The sequence below is a fragment of the Nerophis ophidion genome, linkage group LG12, assembly GCF_033978795.1.
Source record: "Nerophis ophidion isolate RoL-2023_Sa linkage group LG12, RoL_Noph_v1.0, whole genome shotgun sequence".
Classification (NCBI taxonomy): domain Eukaryota; kingdom Metazoa; phylum Chordata; class Actinopteri; order Syngnathiformes; family Syngnathidae; genus Nerophis; species Nerophis ophidion.
Window position 1 is genome coordinate 59183552 of NC_084622.1, and position 17632 is coordinate 59201183.

A 17632-nucleotide genomic window follows, 5' to 3' on the forward strand; every position below is an offset into this window, starting at 1 on the left:
CCAACCGAGCTATACCGCCCTACATTGAGTCTTTTGTTGATATGTTCAGACAAATCCACCATCCTGTCTTTGGTAAAATGAGCAACCGGTACATGGTTGTGGTTCGTGTCCCAGTAAACAAAGAACTCAACGCAGAACATATGAGGGTTAACGGATGTGCACCCAAAAAGGCATTAAACCGGTAAAGATAATGCACGCCTGTTACACTTGCAACAAAAGTGGAATGGAGAACATTTGTACATTCCAGAAAGAAGCACCTCGAAGTCGTTGTTGGTGAAATTCTTATTTGTCACGTTCTCGCTAAATATATTTGGGTTTGTAGAGTAGGAGATCACAGGCGCATGGCTAATTTATAGATCATTTGCCTATTTAAATGTGGGCATGACAGGAAATGTGCGCATCAATTCCACATTATCTGGGATGTATAAAAGTAATGAGCATGGATTATTGCATGAGTTTATGTCAATACATTTGAAATTGTTTGTACTCATGACCCATTCTGGGTTTGGGCATACGCCACAGTCCCTGCGTCATGGTTTTACGAGCTGACGAGCATGTTCGGCGGCACACGGTACTTACAAGCAGGCACAGTGTGTAGACAGAAAAGGGAGAACAGGCGCATAAAGGTGAAGTTATAACACTGAAACGCCCTCAGGAAGAGGTGCTTTAAGACATGGCTAGCTAGCTAGCCGTCGGCAGTGTTTTAGCTACTTCTAAATCACTATTCCTCGCCTCCATGGCGAAAACTGACAGCTTGGCCTCGCCGGTTATTGTATCCCGAACTCACCGCGTGCATGCACCTGCTTCACAAGCCCCGGTACGTTTTCTCTACTTTGTCCTGAATTCCCTAACCTCTTGTGTGTTTATTTTCTAGTCTTCCTGAGGTAAAATGATTTCTTTTTTTGGAGTTTTGCCGGGGCTTCACGGTGAAAAAGGGGTTTGTGCGTCTGCCTCACAATACGAAGGTCCTGAGTAGTCCTGGGTTCAATCCCGGGCTCGGGATCTTTCTGTGTGGAGTTTGCATGTTCTCCCCGTGAATGCGTGGGTTCCCTCCGGGTACTCCGGCTTCCTCCCACTTCCAAAGACATGCACCTGGGGATAGGTTGATTGGCAACACTAAATTGGCCCTAGTGTGTGAATGTGAGTGTGAATGTTGTCTGCCTGTGTTGGCCCTGTGATGAGGTGGCGACTTGTCCAGGGTGTACTCCGCCTTCCCCCCGATTGTAGCTGAGGTAGGCGCCAGCGCCAGACCACAAAAGGAATAAGCGGCAGGAAATGGATGGATGGATCGACTCTTGCCTTGCTCAGAGTGCCCTGGCCCTTTCACCGGCTGATTGTCCTGATTACATGGTGTGCGTTTCTGCCCCATTGCCCTTAGTTATCCCATCCATCCATCCATTTTCTACCTCTTATTCCCTTTGGGGGCGCTGGTGCCTAACACTGCTACAACCGGCTGGAAGGCGAGATACACCCTGGACAAGTCGCCACCTCATTGCAGCCTTAGTTATCCCGTTTTGTCTAATTACATTTTTTCATTTTGTCCCCTAAGGGGGGGGGGGGGGGGTTGCCCACATATGTGGTCCTCTCCAAGGTTCTCATAGTCCTCATTGACACCGACGTCCCACTGGGTGTGAGTTTCCCTTGCCTTTATGTGGGCCTACCGAGGATGTCGTAGTGGTTTGTGCAGCCCTTTGAGACACTAGTGATTTAGGGCTATATAAATGAACATTGATTGCTTGATTGATTTTTTTTGTAATCCCACTTTGTCTCCCGTCTCTGCATCCTGGGGTCACCCCCACTTGACCAAGACCTTAACAATAAAGGCAATTTTTTTTTGTGGTCCCCTTTATTTAGAAAAGTACCGAAAAGTATCGAAATAATTTTAGTACCGGTACTAAAATATTGGTATCGTTACAACACCAGTTTGCACATAGTATTTTTTTGGATTTTAGTAGATCAGGCCCAACATTGCAAATAAAAAATAAATAAAAAAGGGAAAATGAAGCATATTGTTTGTAGAAAGAAGTTGTTAGAGCCCAGATAATGTTCCCCTTTCCCTTGAAGTCCACAAACCAGACCCTAGTATTTTTAGTCTTTAAGGAGGCGGATTGATTCCCGAGCTTCTTGCAGGGAATCCGTGGTAAACAGATGCGTCCTTCAGGGCACGTTGCCATAGCTTTCTGTCTCAAGCTTTGATCGACCTGCTCTCCCAACGCTCTGTCCGACGCACACGTACGTCACGCAAACAGAAGCGGCGTGAAAAGCCACAGGTGTGTCATGGGTGGGAACATCCTCTGGGGACGACGGGACTCAAAATACAGACTCGTCCGGGAGAGATCCGGGTGGAAAGTTGCTTGTGAGGAAACACAGAGCGAAAGGTGAGCAGAGACCGATGAGAGGAGACCAAATGTGTGACAGTCGAGGAATATGGAAGAGAAACGCTCTGCCGCCTCCACTAACACAATTTATGATATCAGCAAGAATGCATGTCTGCTTGCTTTCTGCCCCCAGTGCCCACAATTTTCCGTGTTTTTGTGCACTTTTTTTTTTTTCTTCTCGAAAACCAACCTCTGGAGCAGGGGTAGGGAACCTACGGCTCTCGAGCCAGATGTGGCTCTTTTGATGACTGCATCTGGCTCTCAGATAAATCTTAGCTGACATTGCTTAACACGATAAATAAGGAATAATTCCACTGGTAATCAGTGTTAAAAATCCATCCATTTTCTACCACTTATTCCCTTTTGGGGTTGCGGGGGGCACTGGCGCCTATCTCAGCTACAATCGGGCGGAAGGCGGGGTACACCCTGGACAAGTCACCACCTCATCGCAGGGCCAACACAGATAGACAGACAACATTCACACACTAGGGACCATTTAGTGTTGCCAATCAACCTATCCCCAGGTGCATGTCTTTGGAAGTGGGAGGAAGCTGGAGTACCCGGAGGGAACCCACGCATTCACGGGGAGAACATGCAAACTCCACACAGAAAGATCCCGAGCCTGGATTTGAACCCAGGACTGCAGGACCTTCGTATTGTGAGGCAGACGCACTAACCCCTCTTCCACCGTGAAGCCCCTTTAAATATATATATATATATATACACACACATTTGTATATATATCCATCCATTTCCTACCGCTTATTCCCAATGTTAAAAATAACGTTCAAAATTAAAAACATTCTAATGCGGTTTAATCCATCAATCCAAGAAGTCGCATTAATGGTAAGAAGTATTTTTTTATTTATTATTAGTTAGCTTCAGAATAACAATGTTATTAAAAAGAATAAGAAAATTATTACACTCTTCAAATTTTAATCTTACTTAAAAATGCACACATTTAGTTGTAATCATTGTTAAAAAATATTGGTAACACTTTAGTATGGGGAACACATTCTAAGTAACAAAGACTTAATTAAGACTTATTAGACACCAGGACAGGGGCGCTCACACTTTTTCTGCAGGCGAGCTACTTTTCAACCGACCAAGTCGAGGGGATCTACCTCATTCCTATTTATAATTTATATTTATTTATTTATGAAAGAGACATTTTTGTTAACAAGTTAAATGTGTTTAATGATAATACAAGCATGTTTAACACACATAGATTCCTTTCTTTCATGAAGACAAGAATATAAGTTGGTGTATTACCTGATTCTGATGACTTGCATTGATTGGAATCAGACAGTAATGATGATAACGTCCGCATTTTCAAATGGAGGAGAGAAAAAAGTCCTCCTTTCCGTCCAATACCACATGAAAGTGGTTGGATTTGGCATCTCATTTGTCCAACTTGCATACTCCTTTTTAAACACTTTGTTATGAGAGTAGCATATGTGTGTGGCCCTTTAATGTCCGGCAGCAGGTGAGTGACGTCAGTGAGTGTGTGGGCGAGCGAGGAGAGGGAGCGGTCGCTGAGGGCGGGGGAGAAATACATTGGCATCAAACTCCGTAGCTTGCTAGCTTTCTGAGACTCTTATTTTGTTAGCACAGGCAGGATGAAACAGGTCTTTTATGGTGAAGACAGGAAGTGTGCAGTCGCTCTTTAGAGTTTTGACAGTAGGTACGGAGTCTCTAGAAATAAAATGTGTTTCTCTGCGTCCGCCCTGTTAGTGATTTGTTTCTTAAATATGAGCTCGCAGCAGCCAGCGTCATCTCACAAGATCCTCGGGTGCCGAGAATGTCAAACAACTGACGAAAGTGAAGTCTTGGTATGATTGAGGATTGCTCATTTTTATGTACATTTTTTAATGCCTGGCTTGAGATCGACTGACACACCCTCCGAGATCAACCAGTCGATCGCGATCGACGTAATGCCCACCCCTGATCTAGGGGAACATATTGTCAGAGTTGCCACTGACAGTTTGTTTGTGTTTTAGTTCCTCCTCTGTGTGTTTAGTATTTCCTGTCCTTAGTTCCTGTCTAGTGCTCTTATTTTGGTTCAGCTTCCTGTTTGTCTCCCTGTGTCCTGTTCTCACTCAGCTGTGGCTGATTGGGACCTGGTCACACCTGGTGTCAATCAGCCAGCTCCTATTTTACCTGCTTTGTTCCTCCAGTCAGTGCTGGATCATTGACATTTGTATTGTCGTGTCAATGTCGTTTTCTACTTGTCATTCCTACTGGTCCTGTGATTGCAGCTATATTTGGTAAATCTTTGTAGCTTACTGTTTTTTGTTCCCTGCTTCCGATTTGTTTGTTCGTAGCCCTTAGTTGGTTCTATCCGCCCACGTGCGTGCTTTTTGTTTGTACCCTTTGTTTGTTCTAGTTGTAGTATTTTAAATTAAAACCATGTTTTCCCATTCCATGCCTGCCTCCATCTCTGCATCTTGGGGTTCGTCACTAAATAACTTTGACACATTTAAGGGTTAGGGTTACTAATAGGCAATAATTCTGAGGTTATTGAGGGAAGACTTTTAATTAATGACTTACTGCTTGTATAATAAGGCCATGGAGAATAACGCCTTAATAAATACTTAATAATGACTAATTAAGAGCCAATATGTTACCAATTTGCATGTTAATAAGCAACTAATTAATGGTGAATATGTTCAAGGTTTATTCAGGTGTACTGGAGAGGAGGCTACGCCGGATAGTCGAACCTCGGATTCAGGAGGAACAGTGTGGTTTTCGTCCTGGTCGTGGAACTGTGGACCAGCTCTATACTCTCGGCAGGGTTCTTGAGGGTGCATGGGAGTTTGCCCAACCAGTCTACATGTGCTTTGTGGACTTGGAGAAGGCATTCGACCGTGTCCCTCGGGAAGTCCTGTGGGGAGTGCTCAGAGAGTATGGGGTATCGGACTGTCTTATTGTGGCGGTCCACTTCCTGTATGATCAGTGTCAGAACTTGGTCCACATTGCTGGCAGTAAGTCGGACACGTTTCCAGTGAGGGTTGGACTCCGCCAAGGCTGTCCTTTGTCACCCATTCTGTTCATAACTTTTATGGACAGAATTTCTAGGCGCAGTCAAGGCGTTGAGGGGTTCCGGTTTGGTGACCGCAGGATTAGGTCTCTGCTTTTTGCAGATGTGGTCCTGATGGCTTCATCTGACCGGGATCTTCAGCTCTCACTGGATCGGTTCGCAGCCGAGTGTGAAGCGACCGGAATGAGAATCAGCACCTCCAAGTCCGAGTCCATGGTTCTCGCCCGGAAAAGGGTGGAGTGCCATCTCCGGGTTGGGGAGGAGACCCTGCCCCAAGTGGAGGAGTTCAAGTACCTAGGAGTCTGGTTCACGAGTGAGGGAAGAGTGGATCGTGAGATCGACAGGCGGATCGGTGCGGCGTCTTCAGTAATGTGGACGTTGTACCGATCCGTTGTGGTGAAGAAGGAGCTGAGCCGGAAGGCAAAGCTCTCAATTTACCGGTCGATCTACGTTCCCATCCTCACCTATGGTCATGAGCTTTGGGTCATGACCGAAAGGATAAGATCACGGGTACAAGCGGCCCAAATGAGTTTCCTCTCCCTTAGAGATAGGGTGAGAAGCTCTGCCATCCGGGAGGAACTCAAAGTAAAGCCGCTGCTCCTCCACATGGAGAGGAGCCAGATGAGGTGGTTCGGGCATCTGGTCAGGATGCCACCCGAACGCCTCCCTAGGGAGGTGTTTAGGGCACGTCCAACCGGTAGGAGGCCACGGGGAAGACCCAGGACACGTTGGGAAGACTATGTCTCCCGGCTGGCCTGGGAACGCCTCGGGATCCCCCGGGAAGAGCTAGACGAAGCGGCTGGGGAGAGGGAAGTCTGGGTTTCCCTGCTTAGGCTGTTGCCCCCGCGACCCGACCTCGGATAAGCGGAAGATGATGGATGGATGGATGGATGTTCTCCATACTAAAGTGTTACCAAAATATTATGTGGCTCTCATGGAAATACATTTTAAAATATTTGGCTTTCATGGCTCTCTCAGCCAAAAAGGTTCCCGACCCCTGCTCTGGAGGGTGGAACAATGCGATAAAACACACACCGCCATTTAGTGTGTGTTCTCCAAGGAGAGGTATTTCATCACCCGTGCTGTTGACAGTCCCGGTGGAGCTTTAATAAACAATCATTTTACACAACTTGCATCGTCTCAATAGGAAAACGCAACAATGTTGGGGCGTGGTAGCACATACAGCATGTTTTTTTTTTTTTTTTCCAAAATGTGACAAAACTTGTACCACCATTTTTGTGACGTCCTTCCATCCTTACTCACTTTACCCAAAATGATAGTCCAAAGAGAAAAAAAACCCCCAATAACGCCATCAATTCCTTACATTCCGCAGGAACATCACTCACATACAAAAAAAGGTATTTGGAACAAAATAAAGGGTGCTAAAGGTTTTTTTTTGAATTTCAGTAAAAAACTAGCATGCCATTTTTTTTTTTTTCTTATCCATTTACAAGAGGGTGATTTTTAATCGACATAAAAGAAACACAAACACTCCAGAAATGGGAGGAGGGATTTTTATGTCGTCTTCTCCCAGCGGGTGGGAAGTGTTAATAGAAGTCTTTATTGTCTTAGTGTCTGTGCCCGCTTCCTTTTTGCAAAGCGTTAATAAAAATCAAGGAGTGACGACCAACGGGGTTCTCTCAAGTGCCAAATGACGCTGCCGTCCTTCTTCCCCCCCTCTTACAGTTGTGTTACTCTTTGGCAAAAATGAGTGGCGAAAGGAGCAGGCCGAGGAATCTGCACACAAATTCTGGGAACAGAGTCAAAGGATGGTTGCAACGCAGTGGTGGTGGTGGTTTTTGTTTGGGGAGCACAAAGGGGGTGGCATTTTTTTTTCTTTGAAAAGTTCCATCCCATCAGGAATTGAGGCTCCTCTTCTCTCGAAGCTTAGGCGTCATACTTCTTCCCCGTTCTGTGGATCTGATGGAAGAGTGTCATGGAGAACGCCATGCCTAGGAGCTGTGGAACAGGACAAGAAGGAGATGGCATGGTTACATACAGTGGCACATGTACAAAAAAACCCCAAACCAGTGAAGTTGGCAGGTAAATCGTCAAATAAAAACATAATGATTTGCAAATCCTTTTCAACCTATATTCAATTGAATAGACGGGAAAGACAAGACACTTAAAAAAAAACAAAAAAACGTATTTATCAACAACACCCAGAAACGCCGCAAGCATCAAAAATGGACTGGTGTGTTCTGACGAGTCCAAATTTCAAATTGTTTTTAGAAACTGTGGACATCATGTCCTCCGGAACAAAGAGGAAAAGAACCATCCGGATTGTTATGGGCGCAAAGTTCATCAGCCAGCATCTGTCCTGGTATGGGGGTGTATTACATCACATGGACAAAGATAAGACCTTCTGGAGGTAAGTTCTCGAGTTAGATGAAACACAAATTGAGCTGTTTTGCCACAATACCCAGCAATATGTGAGGAGGAGAAAAGGTGAGGCCTTTAATCCCAGGAACACCATCCATACAGTCAAGCATGGTGGTGGTAGTATTGGGCCTGTTTAGCTGCCAATGGAACTGGTGCTTTACAGATAGTAAATGGCACAATGGAAAAAGGAAGATTATCTCATAATTTTTCAGGACAATCTAAATTAGAGTGTAGGTTGGGTCTTGGGCACAGTTGGGTGTTCCAACAGGACAATGACCCCAAATACACCTGGGAATGGCTAAATCAGGCTAGAACTAGGGTTTTAGAATGGCCTTCCCAAAGTCCTGACTTAAACATGTGGACAATGCTGAAGAAACAAGTCCATGTCAGAAAACCAACAAATTTAGCTGAACTGCACCAATTTTGTCAAGAGGAGCAGTCAAAAATTCAACAAGAAGCTTGTGGATGACTACCAAAAGCACCTTATTGCAGTGAAACTTGCAAAGGGACATGTGACCAAATATTAACATTGCTGTATGTATACTTTTGACCCAGCAGGTTTGGTCACATTTTCAGCAGACCCATAAAAGAACCAAACTTCATGAATATTTTTTGTGACCAACAAGCATGTGCTCAAATATTTGGAAACTCAAGACAGCCATGACATTATGTTCTTTACAAGTGTATGTAAACTTTTGACTGTACATACAGGTTTTGGAGAAACATATGTTGCCATCCAAGCAAAGTTGTCATGGACGCCCCTGCTTATTTCAGCGAGACAATGCCAAGCCATGTGTTACAACAGCGTGGCTTCATAGTAAAATAATGCGGGTACTAGACTGGCCTGCCTGTAGTCCAAACCTGTCTCCCATTGAAAATGTGTGGCACAATATGAAGCCTAAAATACTACAACGGAGACCCCGGACTGTTAAACAACTTAAGTTGTACATCAAGCAAGAATGGGAAAGAATTGCACCTGAAAAGCTTCAAAAATTGGTCTCCACAGTTCCCAAATTTTCTGAGTGTTGTTAAAAGGAAAGGCCATGTAACACACTGGTAAAAATGCTCCTGTGCCAACTTTTTTTGCATTCTAAGTTAATGATTATTTATTTCTCTGTTTGAAGATTAAATATATTGTCTTTGCCGTCTATTCAATTGAATATAAGTTGAAAAGGATTTGCAAATCATTGTATTCTTTTTTTATTTAGGATTTACACAACCTGCCAACTTCACTGGTTTTTGTAGATTTAATGAATGTTCTTATGATGATGTCATGTACCCTTTTTTCATCTGTACTGAATCCTGCTGTGCGGCGCCAGCATATTTTCATTCCCTCTACAAGGAACGTGTACAGTGCGCGCAAGAATTATGTCGATGAAGTAAATGGAGGCCCCCCCCCCAGTAGGCGGGCCGCGGGCTCTTTGAAGTTGCCATTACCCATGATGCCTGTACATCAAACACAGTCGCGGGGCTCATCCTAAAATCTTTATCTGCTGAAAGTGCCGAGCGCAGGAACATTTCTTAGTGCTTCTCGGCGCACCTCAGTGTGAACGAGCTGTAATCAACTGCAATGGGACGAGTCCGTCAATTGGAGTTGCACGATACAGATGCTAGAATATTATAGCGAGGAAACACCTGAAGTTGTTTTAATTCATTAGAATTCATTTAAAGAACATGCGGCTTTTACGCTGCTTGTGACTTTGTAACCCCCAAGAATGGCACAAAGGACCAAGCCTCAGATAATCATATATTTTTTAAATGTTTTAATTGGCTACACAACTTTGTGACACAATTCCCCTAATCAATAGTCTTGGACTCGTCCCCACACTTGTGACCATTCTTTGACCCACTGGACTTCTTTTTACTTCAAAGAAAGGGAATCGTTCTTTTTTAACTTTTGCAGAAGTTTGCTTGTGTTGCTTATGTATGCAGCCAACAATGTAACCTTGACCTCTGACCTCCGTGAATAAAGGCTTGTGAAATCTTCCAGAAGACCTGATCTCTGACTGTTCTACAAAAGACACACACACATATACATACGTATACATATACATATATATACATATAAATATACATATAAATATACATATAAATATACATACATATATAAACATAGATATATACAAATATACATATGTATACATATACATCCATATATATATAGCTATAGATAGATATCTATATATCCATACATACATATATATATATATATATATATATATATATATATATATATATATATATATATACCCACAAAATCTATCTATATATACATATATACACACACATATGTGTGCATACACATTAATCATGATCGATCACAGGCATTTTACTCGACTTCTTGGTAACATTTTTTTCAAAAGTTCCTTCAGGCTGTATTATATATATATATGTATATATATATATATATATATATACAGTATATATATACACATACATACATATATATATATATATATATACATACATACACCCACAAAATCTATCTATATACACACACACATATCTGTATATATATATATATATATATATATATATATATATATACATATATACACACACACACACACACACACACACATATATATATAAACACATATATATAAACACACACACACACACATATATACACACACACACACACACACACACACACACACACACACATATATACACACACACATGTATATATATACACACACACACACACACGCACACACATATGTATATATATACACACACACACACACACACACACACACACACACACACACACACACACACACACACACACATACAGTGTAGTAATACATTGTTCTCTCCTATATCTACTTTGTAAATCTTCAGCAGACTCCTTCCTGGAGCAAAGCCAAGCTGTCTAACAGCCAGGTTGAACATATTTCAATACGTGGGCTGCCAGAACGCCCACTGAGGACGAACCCTATAAAGTTCCCAGCAGAAGATGGGGGCGCATTGGATGTGAAGGCCAATTGATTCAGACGTGTTGCAGAAAAGGCAGACGGAAGGAACAAAAATACAAATGCAGGAAAACATCCCAAAGTCTCCTACCTGCACCACCAAGATGACCATGCCTATGGTTCCTAGCAGATGCTTGCTGTCATCAAGCCACTCCTCCACCTTCTCAAAGCATCCCTAAAGTAGGAGAACATATTGAAAAATCTCAACCAGTCAACTCCTGAAAGTGCTTGTGTGAATTATACAATGGAAGTGAGAGCATGGACCTTTAGGTGTCTAAAGAAGTGAATTACTTATGGCAGGAGCATCTTATATCCAGACATTTGGGTCATATAGACAGCCGTGGGTATTAAATTTGCAACATTCTAGAGATTTTAAAATGTGTCCACAGTAGGTTCAGTCAGAGGTCAGATGCTGGTAATGAGGTGGGGTCATGTTTGGTGTCCGCTGCAAAGTGCTGCCCCTTGCTGAGGCTGCATGTAGGACTTCTTGAGGTGGTGGGGGATCTTTTTCTCTGCACAGGATTACAGGACTGGAGTGTGGCGCTTTCCCAGCGGGCCAGCTCAATGTCTGACTATTCTCTAGCTGGCAATTATTTAATCCCCTTCTTTGGACTGAGCAAACCCCATAATAGAGCAGATTAGCCGTGTAATAGGGGGGAACTGGTAAACACAGTGCAGCGAGGCTTTACGATGGACAAAAGTGGCTGTTGGCAGACACAATGGAAAAATCATAAATAAGCAACACGAGTCACAGTTTTTGTTCTGTAATTCACTGTAGAAATTCAATGAGACTTCACTGCCATCGGCTTCACGGTGGCAGAGGGGTTAGTGCGTCTGCCTCACAATACGAAGGTCCTGCAGTCCTGGGTTCAAATCCAGGCTCAGGATCTTTCTGTGTGGAGTTTGCATGTTCTCCCCGTGAATGCGTGGGTTCCCTCCGGGTACTCCGGCTTCCTCCCACCTCCAAAGACATGCACCTGGGGATAGGTTGATTGGCAACACTAAATTGGCCCTAGTGTGTGAATGTGAGTGTGAATGTTGTCTGTCTATCTGTGTTGGCCCTGCGGTGAGATGGCGACTTGTCCAGGGTGTACCCCGCCTTCCGCCCGATTGTAGCTGAGATAGGCGCCAGCGCCCCCCCGCGACCCCACAAGGGAATAAGCGGTAGGAAATGGATGGATGGATGGATGGAGTCACAGTTTAACAAATTGATGAGAATGGACTTCCAATTAAAGTTGTACAGTGTAAATGTGTCTATTATGAATAAAGTAAATCAAATTAAATCATTCAGGACTCCCAAAAACAAAGACAGAAAACCAATTTTTATCGAAAATAATTATAGTTTTACAATACAATCTAAAATCTGTATATATCATATATATATATATATCCTGTCTGTTTGTCTGTCTATATATATATATATATCCATCCATCCATTTCCTACCGCTTATTCCCTTTTGGGGTCGCTGGCGCCTATCTCAGCTACAATCGGGCGGAAGGCGGGGTACACCCTGGACAAGTCACCACCTCATCGCAGGGCCAACACAGATAGACAGACAACATTCACACACTAGGGACCATTTAGTGTTGCCAATCAACCTATCCCCAGGTGCATGTCTTTGGTGGTGGGAGGAAGCCGGAGTACCCGGAGGGAACCCACGCATTCACGGGGAGAACATGCAAACTCCACACAGAAAGATCCCGAGCCTGGGATTGAACCCAAGACTACAGGACTTTCGTATTATGAGGCAGACGCACTAACCCCTCTGCCACTGTGAAGCCATATATATATATATATATATATATATATATATATATATATATATATATATATATATGTCTTGATTGGATTTTCCAGAGAATAGTGCTCGATACCGTGGTAGAGTGCAATATGTAGGTGTGTAGGAGATTTTCTCCTGATGATTGAGGGAACCCCTCATGAAACAGTTCTGTAGAGATGAAGTAGTCTTGTGATTTTTTCCCACACCTACATATATATATATATATATATCCATCCATCCATCCATTTTCTACCGCTTATTCCCTTGTGGGGTCACTGGCGCCTATCTCAGCTACAATCGGGCGGAATGCGGGGTACACCCTGGACAAGTCGCCACCTCATTGCAGGTATATATATATATATATATATATATATATATATATATATATATATATATATATATATATATATATATATATATATATATATGGCTTCACGGTGGCAGAGGGGATCTTTCTGTGTGGAGTTTGCATGTTCTCCCCGCAATACTACAGATTTTGATAGGCATAATTTATCATACCGAAGACATGCACCTGGGGATAGGTTGATTGGCAACATTAAATTGGCCCTAGAGTGTGAATGTGAGTGTGAATGTTGATGAGGTGGTGACTTGTCCAGGGTGTACATCGCCTTCCGCCCGATTGTAGCTGAGATAGGCACCAGCGCCCCCCGCGATCCCAAAGGATGAATATATATATATATATAAATATATATATACAGTTTTTTTCGGTACACACTTTATAATACTGAATTCTCTATACTCAGTAAAAATGAATAAATACAGTAAAATACAAGTGTTTCTCGCCTTCTCCATCAAATTACTGCCACTTGCAACCTTTTTCGGCCCGATGCTGGCTTATTATGCGTCCATATTCATAAGCAAATTACGGCAACTGAGTCAACAACGCGTGGAGTTCTTTGGTAACTCCATTCCGCTGGAACGCTACGTGGGCATACAGACGACGACCGGGACCACGTATAAAACCGGGGCTTGTTTGTGACGAAAATTGTTGTCAATTACTGATTCAAGCGCTAAGTTAGAAAAAAAAAACGAGTCACTGTCGTAGTTTTCGAATTTTTGGCTGTCAGAAAATGCGCTAAAGTGTAACCTTTCTTCCCTTTATTTTTGCCTCTGCTAACTTCCGTAGTAATATTTAACAGTGATTAGTTTTTGCTGTCCCTGGTTAGACCGTGAACATTGTTTGTGAGCAATAATATTAGGAGCCTCCACTGCAGACATCCTGAAAAGCCTGTGATTCAAGTGATGTGCATGTTGCACACACACAGAACACCACATTTAAACGAACAATCTGACTGATCCACACGTATTGCACACCCTAAAACTGTCAACTCTTCAGTGTCCACTTACTCGGTTCCAGAACATGGTGGTGGCGTTCCGTCCACAGTCCTGGTAATGTTCCTGGCAGCAGCGGTCAGGAACGACCTTCTCTTTCAGGGCCTCGTGCCAATCCGTGTAGGCTATAACGCCGCAGCACTTCCACTGTGTGACACACACAAACAGCCAGACGAGTCCATCACCTCAGAGTAACTTGACTTCATTCACATTGTGGATGTCTGGGGTAGTGGGATGTGCTCAGACTGGCAGCCGTGGAAACACAATGTTGCATTAAAGCTAAGACAAGAAGCGAGGCGATACATTATCAGCAATGCACCACTCACAGCTGCGGCTTGTTATCAGTGCTAATGTATTCTATGGAGTTTGATGCGACTGCAAGCACGTTACGTCTGCCTACCTCCGCCTGGATGATGTTCCAGGCATTTCTCAGGCCGATGTTGTTTTCAGAGTTGTAGAGAGCCAGGCCGTCTTTCAAGTCTTGCTTGGCGTTCTCGCTCACCTGCCGATTGGAAGATACAACGACATGAACGTCAGGCGCGCTCACGCGTACCAGAGAATAGAACGACACCTCAGACAACAGCGGGTCGATCCCTGCGGAGAGATCGCCTGAACAACGGTGTGGAAAATAGCCTAGAAAATTGAAAGCTGTCAAAAAACATGAACCAGTTTGAGGTCTGATCTCAGTAAGTAGGGTTAGAGTAAGGGTCAGCAACCTTTTTGAAACCAAGAGCTACTTCATGGGTGCTGATTAATGCTACCAGTTTGATACACACTTAAATAAATTGCCAGAAATAGCCAATTTGCTCAACTCTATGTTATTATTAATAATGAATGATATTTCATCATCATCAGCCGTTGTCAGTCCACTGCTGGACGAAAGCCTCAGCATGTTTCTGCCATTTGGCGTACTTTTCATGCTGGTTATTAGCCTACTCCTTCCACGCTGGCTTGGTGCGGGCTGGAAGGGGTATTTTATATCAAAGATCCTTCTCCTAGACCAGGGGTGCCCACACTTTTTCTCCAGGCGAGCTACTTTTAAATTGACCAACTCGAGGGGATCTACCTCATTTATATATATCATTTATATTTATTCATTTATGAAAGTGACATTTTTGTAAACAAGTTAAATGTGTTTAATGATAATACAAGCATGTGTAACACATATAGATGTCTTTCTTTCACAAAGACAAGAATATAAGTTGGTGTATTACCTGATTCTGATGACTTGCATTGATTGGAATCAGACAGTAATGATGATAACGCCCACATTTTCAAATGGAGGAGAAAAAAAGTTGTCCTTTCTGTACAATACCACATGAAAGTGGTTGGTTTTTGGCATCTAATTCATCCAGCTTCCATACACTTTACAAGAAAAACATTCCGTAGCTTGCTTGATTGACATTCACGGCACCCGAGGGTCTTGTGAGATGACGCTGGCTGCTGCCAGTTCATTATTATGAAAAAATGACAGAGAGGAAGGCGAGAAACACTTTTTATTTCAACAGACTCTCGCGCCGTCCCTTCCGTCAAAACTCTAAAGGCTGACTGCACATTTCCTATCTTCACAATAAAAGCCCTGCTTCATGCTGCCTTCGCTAACAAAATAAAGAGTCTCGGAAAACTGGCGTGCACATCACTTGTGTGAAGATGCCGGCAATAACTGTGAGTGTGCGCCTGAATGTTCCAGACGCAACAAAATGCACATTGCAAAAAGTTTTTTTTCCTTCTAATAATAGATATATTAATATGTCAAATATAAAGAAACACATTCAGATAGTAAAACACATCAATTCAATTTGTTTTAACCAATAACCCCCGTAGGTTACATAGCGGCAATACTATCATGAAATGATATTGCTGAATAGACAATTTGTCTTATATTTTTTTTTATTTTTGACAGTCCAAATAATGACAGGTAGGACTGAGCTGCAGCACAATCGCCTACTTTCTCACAGATGTTTCTGTTTCTGTGCAACTGACTGTTTGCACATCCTTTCCAGGCATTTCAAGAAATTTCACAAGGTATATGTATCTGCGGCTAATATATGAAAAATATAGGGTTTTTTTCAAACATTTTGTGGATGCAACTTAAAAAATACAAAACCAGTGAAGTTGGCACGTTATGTAAATCGTGAATAAAAACAGAATACAATGATTTGCAAATCACTTTCAACCTATATTCAATTGAATAGACTGCAAAGACAATATATTTAATGTTCAAACTGAGAAACATCCTTTTTTTTTTTTTTTCAAATAATCATTAACTTTAGAATTTGATGCCAGCAACACATTGCAAAAAAGTTGGCACAGTGGCATTTTTACCACTGTGTTACATGGCCTTTACTTTTAACAACACTCAGTAAACGTTTGGGAACTGTGGAGACCAATCTTTGATGCTTTTCGGGTAGAATTATTTCCCATTCTTGCTTGATGTACAACTTAAGTTGTTCAACAGTCCGAGGTCTCCGTTGTGGTATTTTAGGCTTCATATAGTACCACACATTTTCAATGGGAGACAGGTCTGGACTACAGGCAGGCCAGTGTAGTACCTGCACTCTTTTATTATGAAGCCACGCTGTTTTAACACAAGGCTTGGCATTGTCTTGCCGAAATAAGCAGGGGCGTCCATGATAACGTTGCTTATATGGCAACATATGTTGCTCCAAAATCTGTATGGACCATTCAGCATTAATGGTGCCTTCACAGATGTGTAAGTTACCCATGCCTTGGGCACTAATACACCTCCATACCATCACACATGTGTAAGTTACCCATGTCTTGTTCACTAATACACCCCCATACCATCACACATGTGTAAGTTACCCATGTCTTGTTCACTAATACACCCCCATACCATCACACATGTGTAAGTTACCCATGTCTTGTTCACTAATACACCCCCATACCATCACACATGTGTAAGTTACCCATGCCTTGGGCACTAATACACCCCCATACCATCACACATGTGTAAGTTACCCATGTCTTGTTCACTAATACACCCCCATACCATCACACATGTGTAAGTTACCCATGTCTTGTTCACTAATACACCCCCATACCATCACACATGTGTAAGTTACCCATGCCTTGGGCACTAATACACCCCCATACCATCACACATGTGTAAGTTACCCATGTCTTGTTCACTAATACACCCCCATACCATCACACATGTGTAAGTTACCCATGCCTTGTTCACTAATACACCCCCATACCATCACACATGTGTAAGTTACCCATGTCTTGTTCACTAATACACCCCCATACCATCATACATGTGTAAGTTACCCATGTCTTGTTCACTAATACACCCCCATACCATCACACATGTGTAAGTTACCCATGTCTTGGGCACTAATACACCCCCATACCATCACACATGTGTAAGTTAGTCATGTCTTGGGCACTAATACACCCCCATACCATCACACATGTGTAAGTTACCCATGCCTTGTTCACTAATACACCCCCATACCATCACACATGTGTAAGTTACCCATGTCTTGTTCACTAATACACCCCCATACCATCACACATGTGTAAGTTACCCATGTCTTGTTCACTAATACACCCCCATACCATCACACATGTGTAAGTTACCCATGCCTTGTTCACTAATACACCCCCATACCATCACACATGTGTAAGTTACCCATGTCTTGGGCACTAATACACCCCCATACCATCACACATGTGTAAGTTACCCATGCCTTG

The 17632-nt window shown here is 42.8% G+C and overlaps 1 protein-coding gene across 1 annotated transcript in view; it reads right to left on the reverse strand.

Moving 5' to 3' along the window:
* Nucleotides 1-6503: 6503 nt before the first annotated feature.
* Nucleotides 6504-17632, reverse strand: part of LOC133563638 (tetraspanin-9-like) — a 165669-nt gene continuing 154540 nt past the window's right edge. Inside the window, exons 4-7 of the mRNA XM_061917885.1 lie at nucleotides 14313-14414; nucleotides 13928-14059; nucleotides 10870-10953; nucleotides 6504-7377 (exon numbers count right to left, since the gene is read on the reverse strand). Coding sequence (XP_061773869.1) covers nucleotides 7306-7377; nucleotides 10870-10953; nucleotides 13928-14059; nucleotides 14313-14414 — 390 coding nt within the window. The 3' untranslated portion in view covers nucleotides 6504-7305. The remainder of the gene's footprint in view (nucleotides 7378-10869; nucleotides 10954-13927; nucleotides 14060-14312; nucleotides 14415-17632) is intronic.